Here is a 22,534-nt window from a genome sequence, read left to right as displayed (position 1 = left end):
CATGGCCTCTGTATTGCCTCCATCACTAGAGGGCGCCAGCAGCTACGCTGGGATCTGGTCTTGGGGTTCAGGGATGTAACTGGGTGTGATGAGACCCCGTAGTGTTGGTCCATCTCATGTGGCGCACAAATCATCTGCTTTGTATTAGATTGTGAGCTCTGCTACACAGCAGATTTTACCTCTGTAATGTTTGTAGAAAACAGGAGGTGCCAGCAAGTATAAAATGAGCTAAGGTAAATAAAAATGAGAGACACAGACGACTCAGCAGATAGAAGTTGGTATAGCAATAATAATCTTTTTATCTCTTTACTCCATAAAAAGGGGGATATGGGAGGGGGCGGGCTGGTGTCGTACTTTGTTTTCTGGTTGAAATCGATGGACAATATATGAGCAGGAGGGCCCAGTGATTTCTAGTTACGCCACTGACCGGGGCCCACAGATTCTTAGCTATGCCACTGACCGTAACCTATCTTACTACACCATATTGAGATCTCGATATTGTCCCCCTTTTTGCCTTTCCCTCCGTAATGTTCTCTGTAAAGCAGCACAGAAAATGTGTCAGCAATCTCTAGAATGAATCATAAATAATAGCAGTCATTACGCTGCATGTCAACCTACTGTTTAAACACAAACTGCATCTAAAAATGTTAAAAGAAAAAAAGAAACGTTCTTACTACTTCAGAAATGCCGCAAAAAGAGAAACAGAATCGCACTGCTACCTGTATGGTGTGTATGGTTGGTTCCGTTCCACAATGGACCCCTGGCCGCTCTAACATAACCCCCCCTCAAAAAGGTGTGTATGCCCCCTGGAAACGTGGTGCGTGTTGCATGCTCACCTCACCTGTCATACTAGCATGAATGCTTGCCTCGTGCTGTGAGTCTTTTTGAAATGTCACTGCGAGCGTCTGTGCTGTGTGGCAGCACGGCCACGGATGTCACTACATGCCCAGGTGTCACATGGTGCTGGTGCTCGCAGTGGCAATTCAAAAGGACACCGCACACAGGAGGGGATGAGGAGTGACAAAGGGTGTCAGTTTTTAGGCAAACAGTCTGCAGTATTATGTGGCCATTGTATGTTTATCATTGAAGTGGTATTCGCAAAGGAAGATTCCACAGACAAGGCTCTCACCAGTGGCGTGGCTATGGAGCTATGGGCCCCGGTGTGAGTTTTTCATGGGGCCCCCTTAAGTACTCTATATGTAACACTTGATACGGCGCAACAAAACCTGCTAAGGACAGCCACAGTGTCAGAGGTGCAAGAAGGGGATGGGGAACAGCTTGTTAATGATTACTAGTATTCAAAGCAACAATCTCTACTTTGTTGGCACAGTAATTACTTAACTACAAAACAATCAGAAAATTGTGTCCCTTGAAAATGTGTCTTCAAGGGACATAATATCAATCTTTCACTGCTTTTTGTTATTTTTTTATTATTATTATTTGCTGCGTTTAATGTTTTAGAGCAAAAATGTATTTTTGAGTTTACGCATCAAGTGGTATAACCTACAATAGGGAGTACCTGGCCACTGCAATTATGAATACGGGGTAAGGGCAGAGCTCTTTCTGTTACTATCCTCCAGCCATCTGAACAGTGTATCGACAAGGCAAGAAATGACTCCACCCACATTACCTGCTGTTATTTCCTTCAGTTGAGCTGCTTCAGATCAATAAAACGGCATGTTAAGCACCAGATTCTTCATTTCTTCCCTCTCCATGTTAAACATAGCTGTTTTAAAGTGTACCTGAGATGAAGAGGGGGAAAAAATGTATACATACCTAGGGCTTCAAGCCCCCTCCTAACTTATCTCTCTCTCGCTGTCCTCCTCGGGAGCGCCTAACGGGGGCACACTGGGACAGGAGGCAAAGGAACGATAAGCCTGGAGGGAGCCTCAGGTATATATACACATTTTCCTCACCCCTCCAGGTTTCCTGTAGGCCGACTTCACACTGCTAACCGGTGTCTTTAGTGCGGTGTGTTGCCAGGGTTTCACCCCACCACCAAAAACCAGCCTGTTATCTGGCAGCAGACTAAGTAGGAAGTGAGGCTCTCTAGCACTCGAGGGTAACATAGGTATGCGCTCGCGTCGGGAATGCGTTGCAAACGTCACTTCCGTTGCATTGCGTCGGTATGAAAGGCCCATAGACCTTCATTGCTTAGCATTGGCCTGTGGCGAAAGTAGGCCAACGCAACGCGCCAGTGTGAAAGAACCCTTAAAGGACAACCGAGATGACATGTGACATGATGAGATAGACATATATATCGTGCCAAACACACAAATAACGAGGCTGTGTTCCTTTTTTTATTTCTCTGCCTGAAAGAGTTAAAAATCAGGTATGCAAGTGACAGTTTCTGTCCGGGTCGGGACCCGATCGGACTGGGTCAGACTATAGCATAACCCTCACTGATAAGTAATTACAGCCATAAAACACTTTACTGTCAATAAATGGCTTCTGAGAGCAGGAAAAAGATAAAGAGGGTCATTCATAGATTTGAGCTCTGACATACTTCAATCATGGCTGGATTTTTGGGCAGGCCCCATAGGCCCGGGACTAGGGCGAGGCTTGAGCTGGGGCGTTGTTACAGCTGTCGGCAGATCAGCTGTTCTATAAGTACATATTTGTGCAGCCCTGTCCTCTTCCTCCTCCAGTCTCTCATGCAAGCTCTGTAGTTGGTTCTGCCCCTTTCCTCCACTCCAACACTGAGGGGTGGGGCTGACAGCAGAGCAGAGCGGAGACTTTAACCTTCCTGGCGGTAACCCCGAGCTGAGCTCGGGCTATGCTGCCAGAAGGCACCGCTCAAGCCCCGCTGGGCCGATTTGCATATTTATTTTTTTTGCTACACGCAGCTAGCACTTTGATAGCTGCGTGTGCAATCCGTTCACCGCCGCTACCCGCCGATCCGCCGCTATCCGTCGCGCAGCAGCCGCCCCCCCCCAGACCCCGTGCACTGCCTGGCCAATCAGTGCCAGGCAGCGCTGTGGGGTGGATCGAAATCCCCTTTGACGACGGGGGAAGCTCTCCAGGAGATCCCGTTCTTTGAACGGGATCTCCGATCGGAGGGGCTGGGGGGATGCCGCTGAGCAGCGGCTATCATGTAGTGAGAGCTTGTCTCGCTACATGAAAAAAAAAATAATAAAAAAAAACGGCTTTGCTGCACCCTGGCGGATTTTAATAAACCGCCAGGAGGGTTAAGAGGGTATGAAGAGTGCAGGCATCTTAGACAGGTATTTACTGGAACTTTCTGTCCCGGGCTGTCTCTTCTTCCCTTCTCGCACGGCATCTAGAAGGAAGGCTGTCCTGATACTAGTAATTGCAATGGAAGTGTGGTGATTTAGGAGAGATTTTAGTAAGCTCTTGTGACTCACCTAGTTAAAGAAATGTATTACTGATTTGGAACCATTAAGAAATGTGAATACGTTTCCTTATCTGGAATGTGACGCTCTGAAATATATATATATATATATATATATACAGGATCTTCTCAAAAAATTAGCATATTGTGATAAAGTTCACTATTTTCTGTAATGTACTGATAAACATTAGACTTTCATATATTTTAGATTCATTACACACAACTGAAGTAGTTCAAGCCTTTTATTGTTTTAATATTGATGATTTTGGCATACAGCTCATGAAAACTCAAATTTCCTATCTCAAAAAAATAGCATATTTCATCCGACCAATAAAAGAAAAGTGTTTTTAAAACAAAAAAAAGTCAACCTTCAAATAATTATGTTCAGTTATGCACTCAATACTTGGTCGGGAATCCTTTTGCAGAAATGACTGCTTCAATGCGGCGTGGCATGGAGGCAATCAGCCTGTGGCACTGCTCAGGTGTTATGGAGGCCCAGGATGCTTCGATAGCGGATTAAGCTCATCCAGAGTGTTGGGTCTTGCGTCTCTCAACTTTCTCTTCACAATATCCCACAGATTATCTATGGGGTTCAGGTCAGGAGAGTTGGCAGGCCAATTGAGCACAGTAATACCATGGTCATAAACCATTTACCAGTGGTTTTGGCACTGTAAGCAGGTTCCAGGTCGTGCTGAAAAATGAAATATTTATCTCCATAAAGCTTTTCAGCAGATGGAAGCATGAACCAGAGGAGGACTGGCCAGGGGGGAAAGGGGGAGATTTCCCCCCAGGCTGCCTCTCATTTAATGATTTAGGGCTGGTACAGTGCCTGTTGCATTCAGGTTTTTGTATAAGGCAATGTGAAACATTAGGCTGGCTGAGAGAAATAAAGGTGCAATTACGGAGCAATTAGAGGACGGGTAAGCTGGTTAATGTTCACAGCAAGATGCAGAGCAGAGGCTTGCCTACAGGGTCCATAGAAAAAAAACCTCTGTCTCTGTGTGTGTGTGTGTGTGGGGGGGGGGATCTTGGGGAATTAATATGGCCATACATCTGTTGTCTCAGCGATCAACCAACTGTTTTGATAATTACTATCGGATTGGGTGAAAATCGGTGCAGCAACAAGCATGCCCAATTGACGATTTGACTGATTTTGGTCGGAAATTGGTTGAGTCTGAGATGCTGGGAAATCTCAGGCCGATGTGGTTGATTTGGTGCGCAGCGGTAACGACGTGCGGTAATCATGAACGCCGGACACAATGGAAACCCTTTGCTGTCATCCCTCCAAATGTATTATGTGACCCCCGGTGCCTGTGCAGTTATACTTTACCTGTCACACTGCCCTGAAAGTGTCCTTGCTGTATTTCCACATGGGCGCCCCACATGACTACCAGCATGTAGCACGTGGTGTGCGTGTATGATGTCATTTGGGCTGGGGCTGCTATGGAAATGGGCCTCTAGTTGGTGTTTTCCCCCCAGGCTGAAAGGTCCCAGTCCTCCCCTGGCATGAACCCACTTTTGAACCAGAAACAGCGGCAGTGGCGCCTGACCTGGGCTACAGAGAAGCAGCACTGGACTGTTGCTCAGTGGTCCAAAGTACTTTTTTCGGATGAAAGCAACTTTTGCATGTCATTCGGAAATCAAGGTGCCAGAGTCTGGAAGAAGACTGGGGAGAGGAAAATGCCAAAATGCTTGAAGTCCAGTGTCAAGTACCCACAGTCAGTCTGGTCTGGGGTGCCATGTCAGCTGCTGCTGATGTTGGTCCACTGTGTTTTATCAAGGGCAGGGTCAATGCAGCTAGCTATCAGGAGCTTTTGGTGCACTTCATGCTTCCATCTGCTGAAAAGCTTTATGGAGATGAAGATTTCATTTTTCAGCACGACCTGGCACCTGATCACAGTGCCAAAGCCACTGGTAAATGGTTTACTGACCATGGTATTACTGTGCTCAATTGGCCTGCCAACTCTCCTGACCTGAACCCCATAGAGAATCTGTGGGATATTGTGAAGAGAAAGTTGAGAGACGCAAGACCCAACACTCTGGTTGAGCTTAAGGCCGCTATCGAAGCATCCTGGGCCTCCATAACACCTGAGCAGTGCCACAGGCTGATTGCCTCCATGCCACGCCGCATTGAAGCAGTCATTTCTGCAAAGGATTCCCGACCAAGTATTGAGTGCATAACTGAGCATAATTATTTGAAGGTTGACTTTTTTTGTTTTAAAAACACTTTGCTTTTATTGGTCGGATGAAATATGCTAATTTTTTGAGATAGGAATTTTGAGTTTTCATGAGCTGTATGCCAAAATCATCAATATTAAAACAATAAAAGGCTTGAACTACTTCAGTTGTAGTGTAATGAATCTAAAATATATGAAAGTCTAATGTTTATCAGTACATTACAGAAAACAATGAACTTTATCACAATATGCTAATTTTTTGAGAAGATCCTGTATATATATATATATATATATATATATATATATATATATATATATGTACCACAGCCCCCCACTTCACCATCTTATGTCCTGTGTTGTATTTAATAATGTGCTCTACTATTGCACATGTGCAAGTTCTATTTAAATTTACAAGGGGCACTTGGTGAAAGTTAAAGGATACCCGAAGTGATAAGAAATTCCAACTATAAACCACTTTCCTAGCAGAAAATGGCTTCTGAGGGCAAGAAAGAGATAAAAAGGGGAATTTCTTATCAGTGAGGGTCACACTGTAGTCACTTCCTGTCTGAGTCAGGACTGAGTCAGCCACTTACATACCTGATATTTAACTCTTTCAGGCAGAGAAAGAAAAAAAAGGAACACAGCATAGTTATTTGTGTGCTAGGCACTGTACATACCCATGTCCATCTCATTATGTCACATGTCACTTCGGGTATCCTTTAGGCCTAGGGTAGTGAAAAGTACAAATCCGGCCCAGACTTCAATGCAGAGACAATGAAACCGTAAAAACTAGATTTAAATATAAAATAAAACTGTGGGATATCTAAAAAATTTCATTTTTTTAGGATAAGGAGGATCATGGATACAATTGTTTTTCTTATCAGTTTATTTTCACCTCGGGTGTCCTTTAAAGTCTGGCCTGATGACATCACAGTCCCAAAATAATGATTGACTGCGCTGCAAATATGACACTTTTATGTCAGCAAATGAAAACACAACACGCAGTTCTTCCAAAAAGAGATATGTGACTATATTGGATGCAGCATACTACAGGGTTTTGGCACGTTTTTCATCGTGAAGCGTGGTTGCGATATAACGGTATTTACTTTATCAAAACTTTTTCTTATAACAGTTCTGAATCTGCAGATTGCAAATTACACAGGATACAATCTATACATCAACACTATGGATACAGGAACCATATATATGAATTCCAGTCAGTAATATTTTTTATATATATATACACATACATTATATGACAGTTCCTAATTTTTTCTAACAATCACGATCTGTGAGATACTTTGGACGTACTTGATTGGGGGTTTGGGGGGAGTCCTAAAGATTTTTGGGACGTCTTTTGAAAGCAAAACAGAAAATTTGGGGTAACTCAAACATGGACGCTGATATTGCAGAACCCGTTTTTAAAGCATATGAACAGTTGCATAGAATATACCAATTTCTCAAAAAGCGCTCAACTTTTATGAAACATAATCTGCAATAAGCCACTAAATTAACTGGTTCGATCCCAAGAAACGGAATCAACCGTACATACCATGCAACCACCTCTTGCTGCACTAAGAGTAAAAATTCACAAAAAAATGGTATGTATGGTGGATTCTGTTAGAATACAAGTGGAACACTTTTTTTTAAAGGACTCCGAGCACCTCTCATGGGCATGCCTTTAAGACAGACGACTTCCAACAAAGTCATGCTATGACCCCTCTGGAGGAGCCTCTTGCAATGGCCATGTGTGTCACTTCCTCTTCCTGCTTCATTCAGTGATGCACTTCTCTAACAGAGAAAACCGGGGTGACCCGGAAGTTATAACATAGCCAAGATGGCAGCCGCGATTTTTAAATTGAAATCAAACGAAAACTATTTGGTGTACAACGGCAATTCAGGAATCCAATGAAAGAGGAGAGCACAAGCTACAGAAAGGTATGCATCTTTAAGTACTTTCTAGTACTGGTTGGAGTCTTAAAGGCATGCCCATGAGAGATGCTCGGAGTCCCTTTAAAGGGGTTCTGTGGGGGTTCCTGAGAAGAAAAACAGACCCTTACCTTGGGCTTCTATCAGCCCCGTGCAGCGGTAATGTCCCACGCCGTCCTCCTCCCATCTGCTATTCTCCGCCGCCGGCCCCGGTCTAAGCGGCATGGGATCCAACTGCGGCTGCGCTACAGTGGCCGCGCACCCACTCGCTTCCGCCTGCGTCATCGGAAGCTTACTGCGCAAGCGCAGTACAAGGCTCCGTTGTACTGCGCCTGCGCAGTAAGCCTCAGATGACGCGAGCGGAGGCACGGCAACGCGCATTATTCGTCTGTGTGACAGCCGAATAATAGCCCGGTGCCGGCTGCGGGGAACGGCAGATGGGAGCAGGACGGCGTGGGACATTACCACTGCAGGTGGCTGATAGAAGCCCAAGGTAAGTGGCAGTTTTTCTCCTCAGGAACCCCCACAGAACCCCTTTAAGCAAATTGTATTTTTAGCAGCCCCAGAAAAGCAACTCAGCAGGGTTTACAAAACATCTGCATGGGAGTGTACTCTTTCCTCTCTCCCTTTTCCGACTGTCCGCGGCTCAGGAACTGCACAAAAGGGGCGCAGGAAGTTTAGACGAGCAATGTTAGCAGTAAGGCCGTCAGCGCCTCCTCTTGGCTGGATATTTTCTAGAGTCTATTCATTATAAGCGTGGGCCATTTCTGCGCAAGGTAAATACGAAAAACGTCTCACCCTGCTCCTGCACAACCTGCTGGCCCGCGCTGATTACTATTCCCCTCTGAGTTGTAGCAACTCGGTGGGGGAAATCATTTGGGACCCAGCCATTGGGCTGGAAATCCGGGCGCCCAAATCAAGCTTGCAGCGAGGTGGGGAAAACAGCTGCCTCGATTTTCAAGACTGCAGCGGGGTTCTCACTTGAAATTTGAGCACTGTTTAGTCACATGAGCATGCAGGGTGATTGCTCTGTCAGCAGAAGCCACGCCTCTCTGGCTGGGAGTGGGCAGGCAGCTGTCTTTCGCTGAGGAGGAGATGAAGAGCTAGCTACGCATAGGGGAGGTTGGCATTTTGCTTTGCCTTTTTGCAAAAGCTACACCTTTTTTAAATGCAGCATTTATAAAAAAAAAGAATGATGTCCTACGAGTTGCAGTAAACATAAAAAGAAAACTGTGCATGAGGTGAAGCATCAGGTTACAAGTGGGCGGGGCAGAGACTGACCTCTCTGAGTACATTGTAGGCTGTGGCTGCAAAGGTCTGGTACACTGAACAGTTCATGCCAATGACTGTCTCTCTCAGGAGCATTTAGAACACTGTGAGATGGTGTCAATTGCGGCTTAAAAGTCTGGGATGCATTATTTCCTGTACTGCACTGATGCTTTCATAGCTAATTATAAACATACTTATAATAAAAGATAATCAATGAGATACTAACAGGGCTGTTTCGGAGCATAGGCCGTCTAGGCAAAGGCATATCCCAGCTTTCTATGGTTCCGCAATGTATTCCAGCATTCTAGAGTTTTCTGAAATTTTTCTGAAATCCTCAGCTGATGCTATTGTGCTTGTCCTCCGCCCCCTCCCCTCTCTATAGAGGGTGTGGTTATGTTGTGCTTGTCCTCCGCCCTCCCCTCTCTATAGAGGGTGTGGTTATGTTGGGGGAGGGGCACATGTTATCTTGCCTGGGACACCATATAGATCTGAATTGTCCTGGATGCTAAGATTTACACTTTCTTGCAAATGTTATGAAGATGGATTTGTGCCAATCAAATGCGTTTTCAGCCAATTTTGATCGGCCCAATTCCATTCTGCATAGAATTTGCATGTAATTTGCATACAAGCCAGGATAATTAGATTCGTAATGACAATCTCTGGCTGTGATCATGCAGGCACTATACATTTTTCAGCTTAAAATTCCTACTACATTAAAAAAAAATTACACCATTATTATATATCGAAAAATTAAAATCGTATGCAGATACAGGCGGGGCCAAAGACAAGGCCACAGACTTAGTGATAATGTCCCCGTGGCAGAGAGTCGGACGGAAGACCACCGATCTGAAATGCAGCATGGCCTCTATGGTTGAATGACTACTCTGTAGCACGCTATCGCTATGCGCTGCAGGCGGAGAGCTTGCACTGGCGGTCTCTGGTGAGTATTGTTGCGGCTGCTTTATCTCCGGTGAGACGGCGGGAGGGGTGGGGGGCGGGCACATGGGACCAGCGTGCGCTGTGAAAATGTGCGGCAGCGTATCTTATATTTTTCAAAGCCTGCAGCAAATCACACACCTGCCAAACAAAAACAAAAAATAATGTAAAAACAACTTTGGTTTAAAACCCAAATAACCCTAGGAAAAAATATACTGAAAGCAGTGCATAGAGGCATATTGCTTAATAGTCCCTTAGCTACACAGTTCACTGCCCACCTCATCTATACTTAGTTTTAAGCAAAAGAGATGCCCTAACAAGGCAAGAGGGATTACATATTCTGACATAACCCCGCTACATCCCAGGGGCATATAGAATTGGCTAAAGGCTTGTACACACTTGCAGCTTAAAGGATACCCGAAGTGACATGTGACATGATGAGATAGACGTGTATGTACAGTACCTAGCACACAAATAACTATGCTGTGTTCCTTTTTTTCTTTCTCTGCCTGAAAGAGTTAAAATCAGGTATGTAAGTGGCTGACTCAGTCCTGACTCAGACAGGAAGTGACTACAGTGTGACCCTCACTGATAAGAATTTCCCATTTTTACCTTTTTCTTGCTCTCAGAAGCCATTTTCTGCTAGGAAAGTGTTTTGTAGTTGGAATTTCTTATCAGTGAGGGTCACACTGTAGTCACTTCCTGTCTGAGTCAGGACTGAGTCAGCCACTTACATACCTGATGTTTAACTCTTTCAGGGAGAGAACAAAAAAAAGAACACAGCATTGTTATTTGTGTGCTAGGCACTGTACATACACATGTCTATCTCATCATGTCACATGTCACTTCAGGTATCCTTTAAAGTGGACCTGAACTCTTGCACAGGACAGAAGGAAAACAGAGAGAAATGCAGCCTGTATGTATTTAGACAGTTTAACCTCTCTAATTCTCCCTCATCTGTGACTAATCACAAGGTGTAATTGAATCTCTCAGCTTTGTCAGCTCAGGAATCACCTCTGCCGTGGCAGAGCAGCTAATTTGTAAACACAGGATGTTAACCCTATGTCTGCTTTCTTGAAAGCAGGAAGTAGACACACTGCAGATTTATTGCAGGATTTATATCAGCTGTAACAAGGAAATGTTTTTCTGTAAGGGGTATTATGCGGTTGTTTGCTTTTTAGAGGAGAGGAGGAAGTTCCGAGTTCAGGTCCACTTTTATGCAGGACCAACCACACAACATGATCAGCTGCACGACTTGTTTACATGACAATACGTAGACATGCGCTGATCAACTACACAACCAACCTAGGCAGGCTGATCCGCCGGGTGGTTCAGGCAAACCGCATGTATCAGTTGGACGTCTTGTCCTTTGCCAGCGTACACAAGCCCAACTATCGTCCAACAGACCAAGTTTAGACAATAGTTGGGCGGGATAGTTGTGAGTGTGTACAAGCCTTAAAGAGAAACTTCAGTGAAAATAATGTAATAAAAGAAGTGCTTCATTTTTCCAATAATTATGTATAAATGATTTAGTCAGTGTTTGCCCATTGTAAAATGTTTCCTCTCCCTGATTTACATCCTGACATTTATCACATGGTGACATTTTTACTGCTGGCAGGTGATGTCTGTGGAAGGAGCTGCTGCTTGCTTTTTAGCAGTTGGAAACAGCTGTTATTTCCCACAATGCAACACGGCTCCCACAGTGTGAGGTCAGGACCTCAGAGCTGTGAGGCGCTGACATCACACTGTGGGAGGGGTTTCACCACAAAATCAGTCATACAGCGCCCCCTGATGATCCGTTCGAGAAAAGGAAAAGATTTCTCATGGGAAATGGGGTATCAGCTACTGATTGGGATAAAGCTCAATTCTTGGATATGGTCTCTCTTTAAGAGGCCCCTGTCCAATACTGGGGCAAGGGTTCTTTAAGAGGAGGGGGTGCTTTGGTGCCCTCTCTTTACAAAGTAATAACGGTCTTGGTGCGTTCCCCCCCATAGCTTCTTGAAGGCTGCTTTCACAGTGAGACGTTACAGGCGCACGTTAGAGCAGCCTGTAACGCAGCCCCACCGCACAGTAATGAAAACTCAATGGGCTGTTCACAGTGCCCACGTTGCGTTAGATTGTAACACAGCACATCCGTTGAGAATGCTGCATGCTGTGCGTTATATTAGACTGTGCGCACATGCTCAGTAGTATTGAGGAGGAGCGGAGAGCGGCCAGGCACATGGCTGATTAATATTCACTGCACTCAGTGACGTGCAGTGTTTACTTCCTGGAGCAGCCGCTCTGTGCAGCGATTGGCCGGGCGGGACCACGTGATGCCGCATGCGTCCAAGAGTACGCATCACAGTATCACAGACGCCAGAGTGAGCTGCACAACGCGGCTCACTCCGACGTCCACATCAGAGAGCACCAGGTGTTGCGTTAGGGGCACGTTATGTGCCCTATAACGTCCCCTAAACGCAACGTCCTGGTGTGTAAGTAGCCTAAAAACAAAAAAAAACAACAAACAAATGTACACTGTAGCTAACATAAAGGGGTTTTAGGAGACAAGTGTGTTAACTATCAATACCATTTATGGACCATCTATCTGATCGGATTGTGTAGAATGACCTGCAGATACATGGTGGAGGGGCAATGAACAAATTCACCCAGCTGAAAGTTAATTACTCACTTTAATAAAAGACTGACAGCGACCCCTTTACAGCAGAGCTCCAGAAGCTATAATCTCCTGGTAGACAAGCCTGAAAGAAAGAAAAAAACAGAATCATTTAGAAAAAAAGAAAAAAAAAATATTCCTCCGTTCTCTTTTCTTTCTCCTCCCTGCGCTGTCCGCGGAAATGCTCGGATGCACCCGATCCTGACTAGTGGTTACAATCACGGCTCCACCCACTTCCGGATCAGCCGTGATCATAATTATGGATGGAAACAGCGTTCCGAATTTGAATGCAGTCAGGAGTCGAAATTACGCATTACATCTGTAATTACATCTGTGATCACGAGATGGAAACTGGCAATTTTAGTGGTTAATAGCAAAGCACCCGTATGTAGGAGAAACACCAACGTTGCAGGGTATGTTAAGTAGATTGTGTAGCTATTGGACAAGCAGCATGTACTATACAGACATGTTGTTTAGCTATTGGCCAAGCAGTATGTACCATACAAGCGACTCAATTTTACTCTACGTAAAGGCAGGGACGAATCTAGGGGGGGCGGGGGGGCAAGCGGGTATCTTTCCCCAGGCGCAGTTTGTTGAATTCTTAAAAAGGCGGCAAAATGAATGGCAGTTTAGGCGCCAAAACCTGACCTTTAGGCGCCAAAACCTGACCTTGCCCTAGGCACAACTTGGTCTTGATCCATCCCTGTTAAAGGGGAAGGTGGAGGACTAGGGGAAGTGAGTTCTGACTTTGTACAACAATAGCAGTTAGGCATAAGTTTCCAGCATATGCCCTATCGCTAGCCAGCATTACTGATAGACTTTAGGAGACACCAGTACACACTGGAAGAGGACACCTGAAACAATCACAGCTTTTTGGGGGGAGAGTTAGAGATGAGCGTAATGACCTAATTACGATTTTGCGAAATTTCACGTAATTAGTGTAATTACGATTATGGCCGTAAGTACATAATCGTAATGAAGAAGGATTTCGCGAAATTTCGCGTAAGCGTAATTTTCGCATTACAGTCGTATCATGCCGTAATTTCGCATTAAACGCTACCGTAATTTCGCGTTAAACCGTAACGCTCCGTATAATATAAAAAAGCCGCCGACTTTAAGGGTTAATAGCAAAGCCCCCTTAAATGCTAAGAGCCTCAAATTTGGAGAATATATTAAGGAGATCAGGAGGAATAAGTGGAAAATTTTTTTTTTCAAAAAGACCTTATAGTTTTTGAGAAAATCGATGTTAAAGTTTCAAAGGAAAAATGTAAACATTTAAAAACCCGCCGACTTTAACGGTTAATAGCAAAGCCTGCTTAAAGTTTAGGAACACCAAATTCCCAGGGTATATTAAGGGGATCAGTGGGAATAAGAGGAAAAATTTTTTTTTCAAAAAGACCTTATAGTTTTTGAGAAAATCGATTTTTACGTTTCAAGGGCGAAAATGTCTTTTAAATGCGGAAAATGTCAGTTTTTTTTGCACAGGTAACAATAGTGTATTATTTTCATAGATTCCCCCAAGTGGGAAGAGTTTTACTTACTTCGTTCTGAGTGTGGGAAATATAAAAAAAAAAACGACGTGGGGTCCCCCCTCCCAGACCTCTTTAACCCCTTGTCCCCCATGCAGACTGGGATAGCCAGAATGCGGAGCACCGGCCGCGTGGGGCTCCGCACCCTGACTATACCAGCCCGCATGGTCCATGGATTGGGGGGTCTCGGAAGGGGAGGGGCAGCCAAGCTTTCCCCTCCCCCTCCGAGCCCTTGTCCAATCCAAGGACAAGGGGCTCCTCTCCACCTCCGATGGGCGGTGGAGGTGGAGGCCGCGATTTCCTGGGTGGGGGGTTCATGGTGGAATCTGGGAGTCCCCTTTAAAAAGGGGTCCCCCAGATGCCCACCCCCCTCCCAGGAGAAATGAGTATAGAGGTACTTGTAGTACCCCTTACCCATTTCCTTTAAGAGTTAAAAGTAAATAAACACACAAACACATAGAAAAAGTATTTTAATTGAACAAAAAACATAACCACGAAAAAAGTCCTTTAATATTCTTAATTAACCATTAATACTTACCTGTCCCTTTAAATAAATGATCCCACGCAATATCCTCGGAAATGTTCTATCAGTTACAATGTAACAAAGTTATTATGTAACAACTTTGTTACATTGTAACTACGCCGCACCCGACGCCACTCGCCGCTCAGCCGCCGCATACGCGTCCGTGCAGGACGCTAAGGCCCCGTTCACACTTGCGGTTTAGTAAAAACCGCACCGGATGTCCGGACCGCACCGTATCCGGACCGGACCTGATCCGTACGGTTCCTATCCGGATCCGGTCCGGATCCGGTCCGTTTGCATCCGGTTTCCGTGCGGTGTGAACACGGTTGCGGTCCGGATCCGGTTTCTTAAGGAGATAACATCCTGTAAATACCTGGGGTCTGGGAGGTCAGCAGAAGGGTCTGGGGTCATTGTTGGAGACAGGTGGACGTGTGGAGACCATCCGTGGATACAGAGACTGCAGTTGGGACCATGGATCCAGGCATTTTTTACTCGTAAACCTGGGAATTCTCTCCTTCCTGTTGTTCGCCTCCTTGTCAGACATATCAGACATGTTGCTGCCAAAAAGAGCTCCAGCATGAAATCGCTGCTGCCCCACTCTTTGAACGCTGGGCCCATGTGGTCCCCATCCAAAATGCATAGGAAGTGGGGTAGAACGTCCGGTTTTTGTAGCCAGTGTGTTGTGCGCTCTCTGGCTCTCATTGCTTTGTATTGGCCGGATGGTGCAGTCCGGCTCCGCTCCGGATACGGCTGCCGGAGGAGCCGGACCAAAAAATAGCGCATGTTGGAACGGACGCCGGAGTCCGGATCCGGTCCGGCTCCGGTCCGGCTCCGGTCCGGCAGAACGGACGCATGTGAACGGACGCATAGGCTTTCATTGCTATGCCGTGCGTCCGTTCCGTCCGTTCTGCAAGCGGTCCGGCTCCGGCACGGCGATTCCGGACGGCCACCGCTAATGTGAACCGGGCCTAAGTCCCCGCAGCTCCCGCTGTCCACCCCGCCCACATCTGTCACCCACATGTCACCCACATGTGGGTGACATGTGGGTGACATGTGGGAGAGGCGGGGAGGGCAGCGGAGCCGGCGGGGACTTAGCGTCCTGCACGGACCCGACAGAGCTCTGAGCTATATAGCTCAGAGCTCTGAGAAGCATCTTTGTATTTGGGCTCCAAGGAGCCCCATTGGTCCTTAGCAGACCAATGGGGTTCCTTCAAATCAGAAGGAACCCCATTGGTCTGCTAAGGACCAATGGGGCTCCTTGGAGCCCAAATACAAAGATGCTTTCGAGAGCTCTGAGCTATAGCTCAGAGCTCTGTCGGGTCCTGCAGCGCAGACGCGGCGGCGGCGGCGGCGGTGAGTGACGTCGGGTGCGGCGTAGTTACAATGTAACAAAGTTGTTACATTGTAATAACTTTGTTACATTGTAACTGATAGAACATTTCCGAGGATATTGCGTGGGATCATTTATTTAAAGGGACAGGTAAGTATTAATGGTTAATTAAGAATATTAAAGGACTTTTTTCGTGGTTATGTTTTTTGTTCAATTAAAATACTTTTTCTATGTGTTTGTGTTTTTATTTACTTTTAACTCTTAAAGGAAATGGGTAAGGGGTACTACAAGTACCTCTATACTCATTTCTCCTGGGAGGGGGGTGGGCATCTGGGGGACCCCTTTTTAAAGGGGACTCCCAGATTCCACCATGAACCCCCCACCCAGGAAATCGCGGCCTCCACCTCCACCGCCCATCGGAGGTGGAGAAGAGCCCCTTGTCCTTGGATTGGACAAGGGCTCGGAGGGGGAGGGGAAAGCTTGGCTGCCCTTCCCCTTCCGAGACCCCCCAATCCATGGACCATGCGGGCTGGTATAGTCAGGGTGCGGAGCCCCACGCGGCCGGTGCTCCGCATTCTGGCTATCCCAGCCTGCATGGGGGACAAGGGGTTAAAGAGGTCTGGGAGGGGGGACCCCACGTCGTTTTTTTTTTATATTTCCCACACTCAGAACGAAGTAAGTAAAACTCTTCCCACTTGGGGGAATCTATGAAAATAATACACTATTGTTACCTGTGCAAAAAAAACTGACATTTTCCGCATTTAAAAGACATTTTTGCCCTTGAAACTTAAAAATCGATTTTCTCAAAAACTATCAGGTGTTTTTGAAAAACGTTTTTTCCCTCTTATTCCCACTGATCCCCTTAATATACCCTAGGAATTTGGTGTTCCTAAACTTTAAGCAGGCTTTGCTATTAACCGTTAAAGTCGGCGGGTTTTTAAATGTATACATTTTTACTTTGAAACTTTAACATCGATTTTCTCAAAAACTATAAGGTCTTTTTGAAAAAAAAATTTTTCCTCTTATTCCTCCTGATCTCCTTAATATATTCTCCAAATTTGAGGCTCTTAGCATTTAAGGGGGCTTTGCTATTAACCCTTAAAGTCGGCGGCTTTTTTATATTATACGGAGCGTTACGGTTTAACGCGAAATTACGGTAGCGTTTAATGCGAAATTACGGCATGAACGAAACACGAAATTTCGCGTTGAAAATTACGCTTACGGTATTTTCAATTACGATTTTAATGGCAATTTCGCTACGCTAATTTCGCATCGTAATCGCAAATTTCGCATGCGTAATTATAGTAATGCGAAATTACGAAAATTTCAGCTCAACTCTAGGGGAGACCTAAGATGCGAGTGTGTACAGGCCTGGAGAAGGACATTGTATTCAGAGGATACATACGTCTGATGGAGGCACGCAGGGATGCTGGGTCTTCTTCCCCAGTTCTGTAGAAAGGAAATTGCATTAATGAATGAATCACCATCACACAGAAAATATCTCATTCTCTAACACCTGCTACACTCATTCAATTCTGATAGGCCAATTATACCTCTTCCATGTAGCATGAGAGCTTACGTCCACAATTTGTTCGTATTATTCAAAGTCTGTTGCCCCTCATACTATATGGAGGTGGTAAAATTGGTCAGTGATTGGCCAATTAAAATTGGATGTGTATGCACCCTAGCTCTGATACCTGTGAGACAATGGACTTGATACAGGAACTTGCGGTAATATTGCATTACACAAACATCACACGTCTTACTACTCGGACTTTGTACCGTAAGTTGCTCTATGGTAGTGCACGTTAAGGTTACTAATGGTAACACTTGTTAGTAACATGCATAACCATAGCAACGGTCGCACTAGTGGAGAACGACGGGTTGCTCTAATGGAGTAACTCACAGTACACAATGCCGGTAGTAGTGGTAATATTGCCCCTGCTGAGGAGTGAGTTACCAAATGGCAAAACCCTATATGGAACAGTTGGCTCAAAATACAAACTTAGCGTTAGGCATGGGTAGAAGGTGGTCTTTGGGTTAGGCATCTATAGAGGGAGGTCTTAGGGTTAGGCATCGGTAGAGGAAGGTCTTAGGGTTAGGCATCGGTAGAGGGAGGTCTTAGCGTTAGGCATCGGAAGAGGGAGGTCTTAGGGTTAGGCATTGGTAGAGGGAGGTCTTAGGGTTAGGCATTGGTAGAAGGAGGTCTTAGGGTTAGGCATTGGTAGAGGGAGGCCTTAGGGTTAGGCATCGGTAGAGGGAGGTCTTAGGGTTAGGCATCGGTAGAGAGAGGTCTTAGGGTTAGGCATCTATAGAGGGAGGTCTGAGGGTTAGTCATCGGTAGAGGGAGGTCTTAGGGCTAGACATCAGTAGAGGGAGGTCTTAGGGTTAGGCATTGGTAGAGGGAGGCCTTAGGGTTAGGCATCACTAGAGGGAGGTCTTAGGGTTAGGCATCACTAGAGGGAGGTCTTAGGGTTAGGCATCGGTAGAGGGAGGTCTTAGGGTTAGGCATCGGTAGAGGGAGGTCTTAGGGTTAGGCATCGGTAGAGGGAGGTCTTAGGGATAGGCATCGGTAGAGGGAGGTCTTAGGTTTAATCATCGGTAGAGGGAGGTTTTAGGGTTAGGCATCGGTAGAGGGAGGTCTTAGGGTTAGGCATCGGTAAAGGGAGGTCTTAAGGTGAGGCATGGGTAGAGGGAGGTCTAGGGGTTAGGCATCGGTAGAAGTAAGTCTTGGGGTTAGGCATCGGTAGAGGGAGATCTTAGAGTTAGGCATCAGTAGAGGGAGGTCTTAGGGTTACGCATTGGTAGAGGGAGGTCTTAGGGTTAGGTATCGGTAGAGGGAGGGCTCTGTGTGAGAGTAGGGTTGGGTTAAGACATAGTAAAATATTGGCAAAGATTACTGAAATTTTACTATAACAAGTAGTAGAATACACAATAGGTAATTGTTCTGGTACTCTACCAGCAGCAATCCCCCACGCCTTTTTTTTTTACAAGTACCTGTTGAGATTATGCCCCTCTACTGTACACTCTGCAACAAATTTAGCTCATGCCACAACCCACATATTTACTCCCCTGGAAGGGGGAGACTTGGGGGTCCATAATGCTGGCTCTGGGGCCCTGGGCAGTTGCCCGGTTTGCCCCAATAGAAGAGCCGGCCCTGTTTACTCTTGCCAAAACATCCAAAATTATAATGGCACGCGTCTCTATCAGAGCAGGATCATTCTCACGGCAACCTAGGTGCCTGAGGTCTAGTTGGTGTCACAGGGCCCAATTGCTACTTTCTCTGCCCCCCCCCCCCCTTCCCCCCAACCTCCTATCTCAGATTACCAAAAGGGTCATAAGGGGGAACAGAAGGTACTATGTTGCCCAGGGTTCCTTAGTTCTGGCCTGTAATAGCGTATTCAGATATAATATTCCATATAGGACTCTCAGAATAGAAGCGCTGTCAGCGGCGCTCGGCAGGAAGTGGAAAATAAAACTTGCGTGGGTGGCGGTAATGAAATTATAACTTTACCTTGGGTGCTGATTGAATTTGCAGCGGCATTTCCTGCCTGGAAGAGAGAGAAGCAGCGAGAAACAGAGAACGTATTAGACAGGCAGTTTAGGAAGGAGGATTTGTAACTGTTCACGTTCGTAAAACGTTTCCCGCAGCCGGCGAGGCAGCGACTCATCGATCGCATAACGTTTCCTCCGAGGCTCGCTGCTAATAACCACGGTAACAAACAACGCTGACTGCTCACGCAGATGTCACTGTCACCTACACTGGCTGTTTATGATTGGAGCAGACATCCCCAGACGAAGCAGGAAAAAAGGGCACTTTCGGAAATAAACGGCGCTGCCATAAGCGTCTATAATAAAAGTGGCATTTTGCACCATGGCAGAGAAATTTGGGCACACCGTGGCGGCCGCTATCGAGCACCGAAATGTACCTTCTTTGCCGCAAATTGCAGCTTTTAGAATGGCCCCGATTTGCACCAAAGAAGGTAAATTGAGGAGCCTGATTAGCAGCAACGGGGTAAAATAAGGTAAATTTCAACTCCAGGAGGTGCCAGATTAGAAGCAAGAGGGTGAAATTTTGGTGCCCAGAGGTCGCTGATAGAATCACAGACGCCGGTGGCTTGCGGAAAACCAAATTGCGGCATTGCATAGCGCTACGAGGGGGGGGGTTAAGTTTAGGCACCTCCAGGGGGGTTTAGGGTTAGACACCACTAGGGGTGGTCTTAGGGTTAGACACCACTGAGGGGCATAGGGTTAGGCACCACCAGGGGGGTGGTTAGGGTTAGGCACCACCAGGGGGGTGGTTAGGGTTAGGCACCACCAGGGGAGGTCTTAGGGTTAGGCACCACCAGGGGGGTCTTAGGGTTAGGCACCACCAGGGGGGTGTTTAGGGTTAGGCACCACCAGGGGAGGTCTTAGGGTTAGGCACCACTGAGGGGTCTTAGGGTTAGGCACCACCAGGGGGGTGGTTAGGGTTAGGCACCACCAGGGGAGGTCTTAGGGTTAGGCACCACTGAGGGGTCTTAGGGTTAGGCACCACCAGGGGGGTGTTTAGGGTTAGGCACCACCAGGGGAGGTCTTAGGGTTAGGCACCACTGAGGGGTCTTAGGGTTAGGCACCACCAGGGGGGTGGCTAGGGTTAGGCATTACGAGGGGGTGGTTACATTTAGGCACCACCAGGGGTTGTCTTAGGGTTAGGCACCATGGGGGAGAAGGGGGAGGGGGAGAGTCTTAGAGTAAGCAACACCAGGGGGGGCTCTTAGGGTTAGGCACCACCAGGGAGGCTCTTAGGGTTAGGCACCAGCAGGGGAGTTAGGGTAAGGCACCATCAGGGAAGGGTCCTATGTGAGAATAGGGTTAGGTTTAGCCATAGTAAAATATCAGTAAATATTACCGATATTTTACTATCAAAATCCAGAAGCAGATTGTCACTAATTTTATTGATATTCTAATAGCGACAACCCTCTGCACCCTTTCTTCATGCACCTTTTTTTTGTGTATGCTCGCAGACGCCATTTTCTTGTGTTTTAGCAATCACAGGGATACCTCGATTATCGGTGTAATTGGGATACCCCCTTCCCCGTTCAGTCTGTAGTAATTCAACACAATGCGATTCTAAAATGAATGCAAATATTGTGCATACTGCAGTTTTCCTGCATTTGTGTTTACGTCTACGGGAGCGCTCGAAGATCTCCTAGCAACCATGGTACTATGTGATTTCTCTTGCTAATTTCCTGTGTTGCATGACACCCTTTCCCCATCATCAAAAAAAAAAAATCACAATTGCAAGGTGGACAATGAAGACTGCGGGGAATAACAGCACCCACAATGTTGCATTCATTAGATAGTTGCAAGTTGTAATCAGATCGCAGTTTGTAATCATGATCACAATTTGCAGTGAAAATGGCTCTTAGATTACAGGGTTATTTAAACTGTATTTAAAGGTGCCCAGCCGTTGACAGTCAGTACAATATTTTGCTCAGATCCAATCATTCGATCAGATTTGTACGATCAACTCAGGGCAGAGGGCGAGGCAGAGGTGAGAGAGGCTCCAGCCTCAGGGCGCAGTGTAGGAGGGGGTGCATGGCCGGGCTGAGGCAGAGGCGAGAGAGGCTCCAGCCTTAGGGCGCAGTGTAGGAGGGGGCGCACAACTCACACAGCCATCATTCCCCTATTGTGTTTGAAGCAGAGAAAAATAATAAAAGGGGATACATGGCAGTGACTGCAAGCCAGATAACTAGAGATTAAGGCCTCTTTCCCACTAAGACGTTGCGTTAGATGCGACGTTATGGTCGCATAACGTGCCCCTAACGCAATGCATGGTGGTGTTGAAGTTAGACGTCAGATTGAGCTGTGTTATGCGGCTCTTGATGCGTCCGTGATGCCGTGATGCATACTTTTTGACGCATGCGGACCAAGTGGTCCCGCCAGCCAATCGCCGCACAAAGCGGCCGCTCCAGGAAGTAAACACTGCACGTCACACAGTGCATTGAATATTAATTAGCCATGTGGCTGGCCGCAATAGCGGACTCTCCCCCTCCTCCTCCTCCAACATTACTGAGCATGTGCAAACAGTCTAACGCGGCTTAGTCGTGTATAACGTACTGCATGCAGTTCTTTCACTTAACGTGCAGCGTTACACTGTAACGCAACGTGGGCACTGTGAACAGCCCATTGATTTTTCATTACTGTGCGGTGGGGCTGCGTTACAGGCTGCTCTAACGTGCGCCTGTAACGTCCCACTGTGAAAGCAGCCTTAAAGGACAACTGAAATGAGAAGCATATGGAGGCTGCCATATGTATTTCCTTTTAAATAATACCGGTTGCCTGGCTATCCTGCTGATCTATTTTGCTGCAGCAGTATTTTGAACAACAACTGAAACAAGCATGCGGCTAATCTTGTCAGATCTGACAATAATGTCAGAAACACCTGATCTGCAACATGCTTGTTCAGGGGCTGTGGCTTAGGCCCTGTTCAGACTGTCAGCGTTTGTAGAATGCGTATAAATTCAAAGAAATGCAAGTTGAAAAACGCATGCGTTTTTCTTGCGTTCGAATGCGTTTTCTATTGCGTTTTGCACACACACGTGACCCTGGGGAAAAAAACGATGGGAACCGCAGAGGGAAACATACGCTAAAACGCAATAGTATGCGTTTTTGATACACGTCCATAGACTTTCATAGAGTCCGTTTCTGGGCGTGACACATAGAACTGCGTGCAGCAATGCGGATGAGAAACGTATGCGTCTCATACGCATACATGTGAACGAGGCCATTAGAAAACATTAGTAGCCGTTTCTATGCGTAAAATCTTTCTGTATGCGTTCTGTAAAAAC

General features: G+C 46.3%; 1 protein-coding gene across 1 annotated transcript in view; it reads right to left on the bottom strand.

Annotated features, from left to right (window-relative positions):
• Positions 1-6,534: 6,534 nt before the first annotated feature.
• Positions 6,535-22,534, bottom strand: part of FXYD1 (FXYD domain containing ion transport regulator 1) — a 66,419-nt gene continuing 50,419 nt past the window's right edge. Inside the window, exons 5-8 of the mRNA XM_068241788.1 lie at positions 19,216-19,252; positions 17,107-17,150; positions 12,335-12,404; positions 6,535-9,804 (exon numbers count right to left, since the gene is read on the bottom strand). Coding sequence (XP_068097889.1) covers positions 12,382-12,404; positions 17,107-17,150; positions 19,216-19,252 — 104 coding nt within the window. The 3' untranslated portion in view covers positions 6,535-9,804; positions 12,335-12,381. The remainder of the gene's footprint in view (positions 9,805-12,334; positions 12,405-17,106; positions 17,151-19,215; positions 19,253-22,534) is intronic.

Source organism: Hyperolius riggenbachi, chromosome 6 (genome assembly GCF_040937935.1).
Source record: "Hyperolius riggenbachi isolate aHypRig1 chromosome 6, aHypRig1.pri, whole genome shotgun sequence".
In the NCBI taxonomy this organism is placed as follows: domain Eukaryota; kingdom Metazoa; phylum Chordata; class Amphibia; order Anura; family Hyperoliidae; genus Hyperolius; species Hyperolius riggenbachi.
The sequence above is the reverse complement of the archived record's forward strand: the minus strand, read 5'-3'. Positions and strand labels throughout refer to the sequence as shown.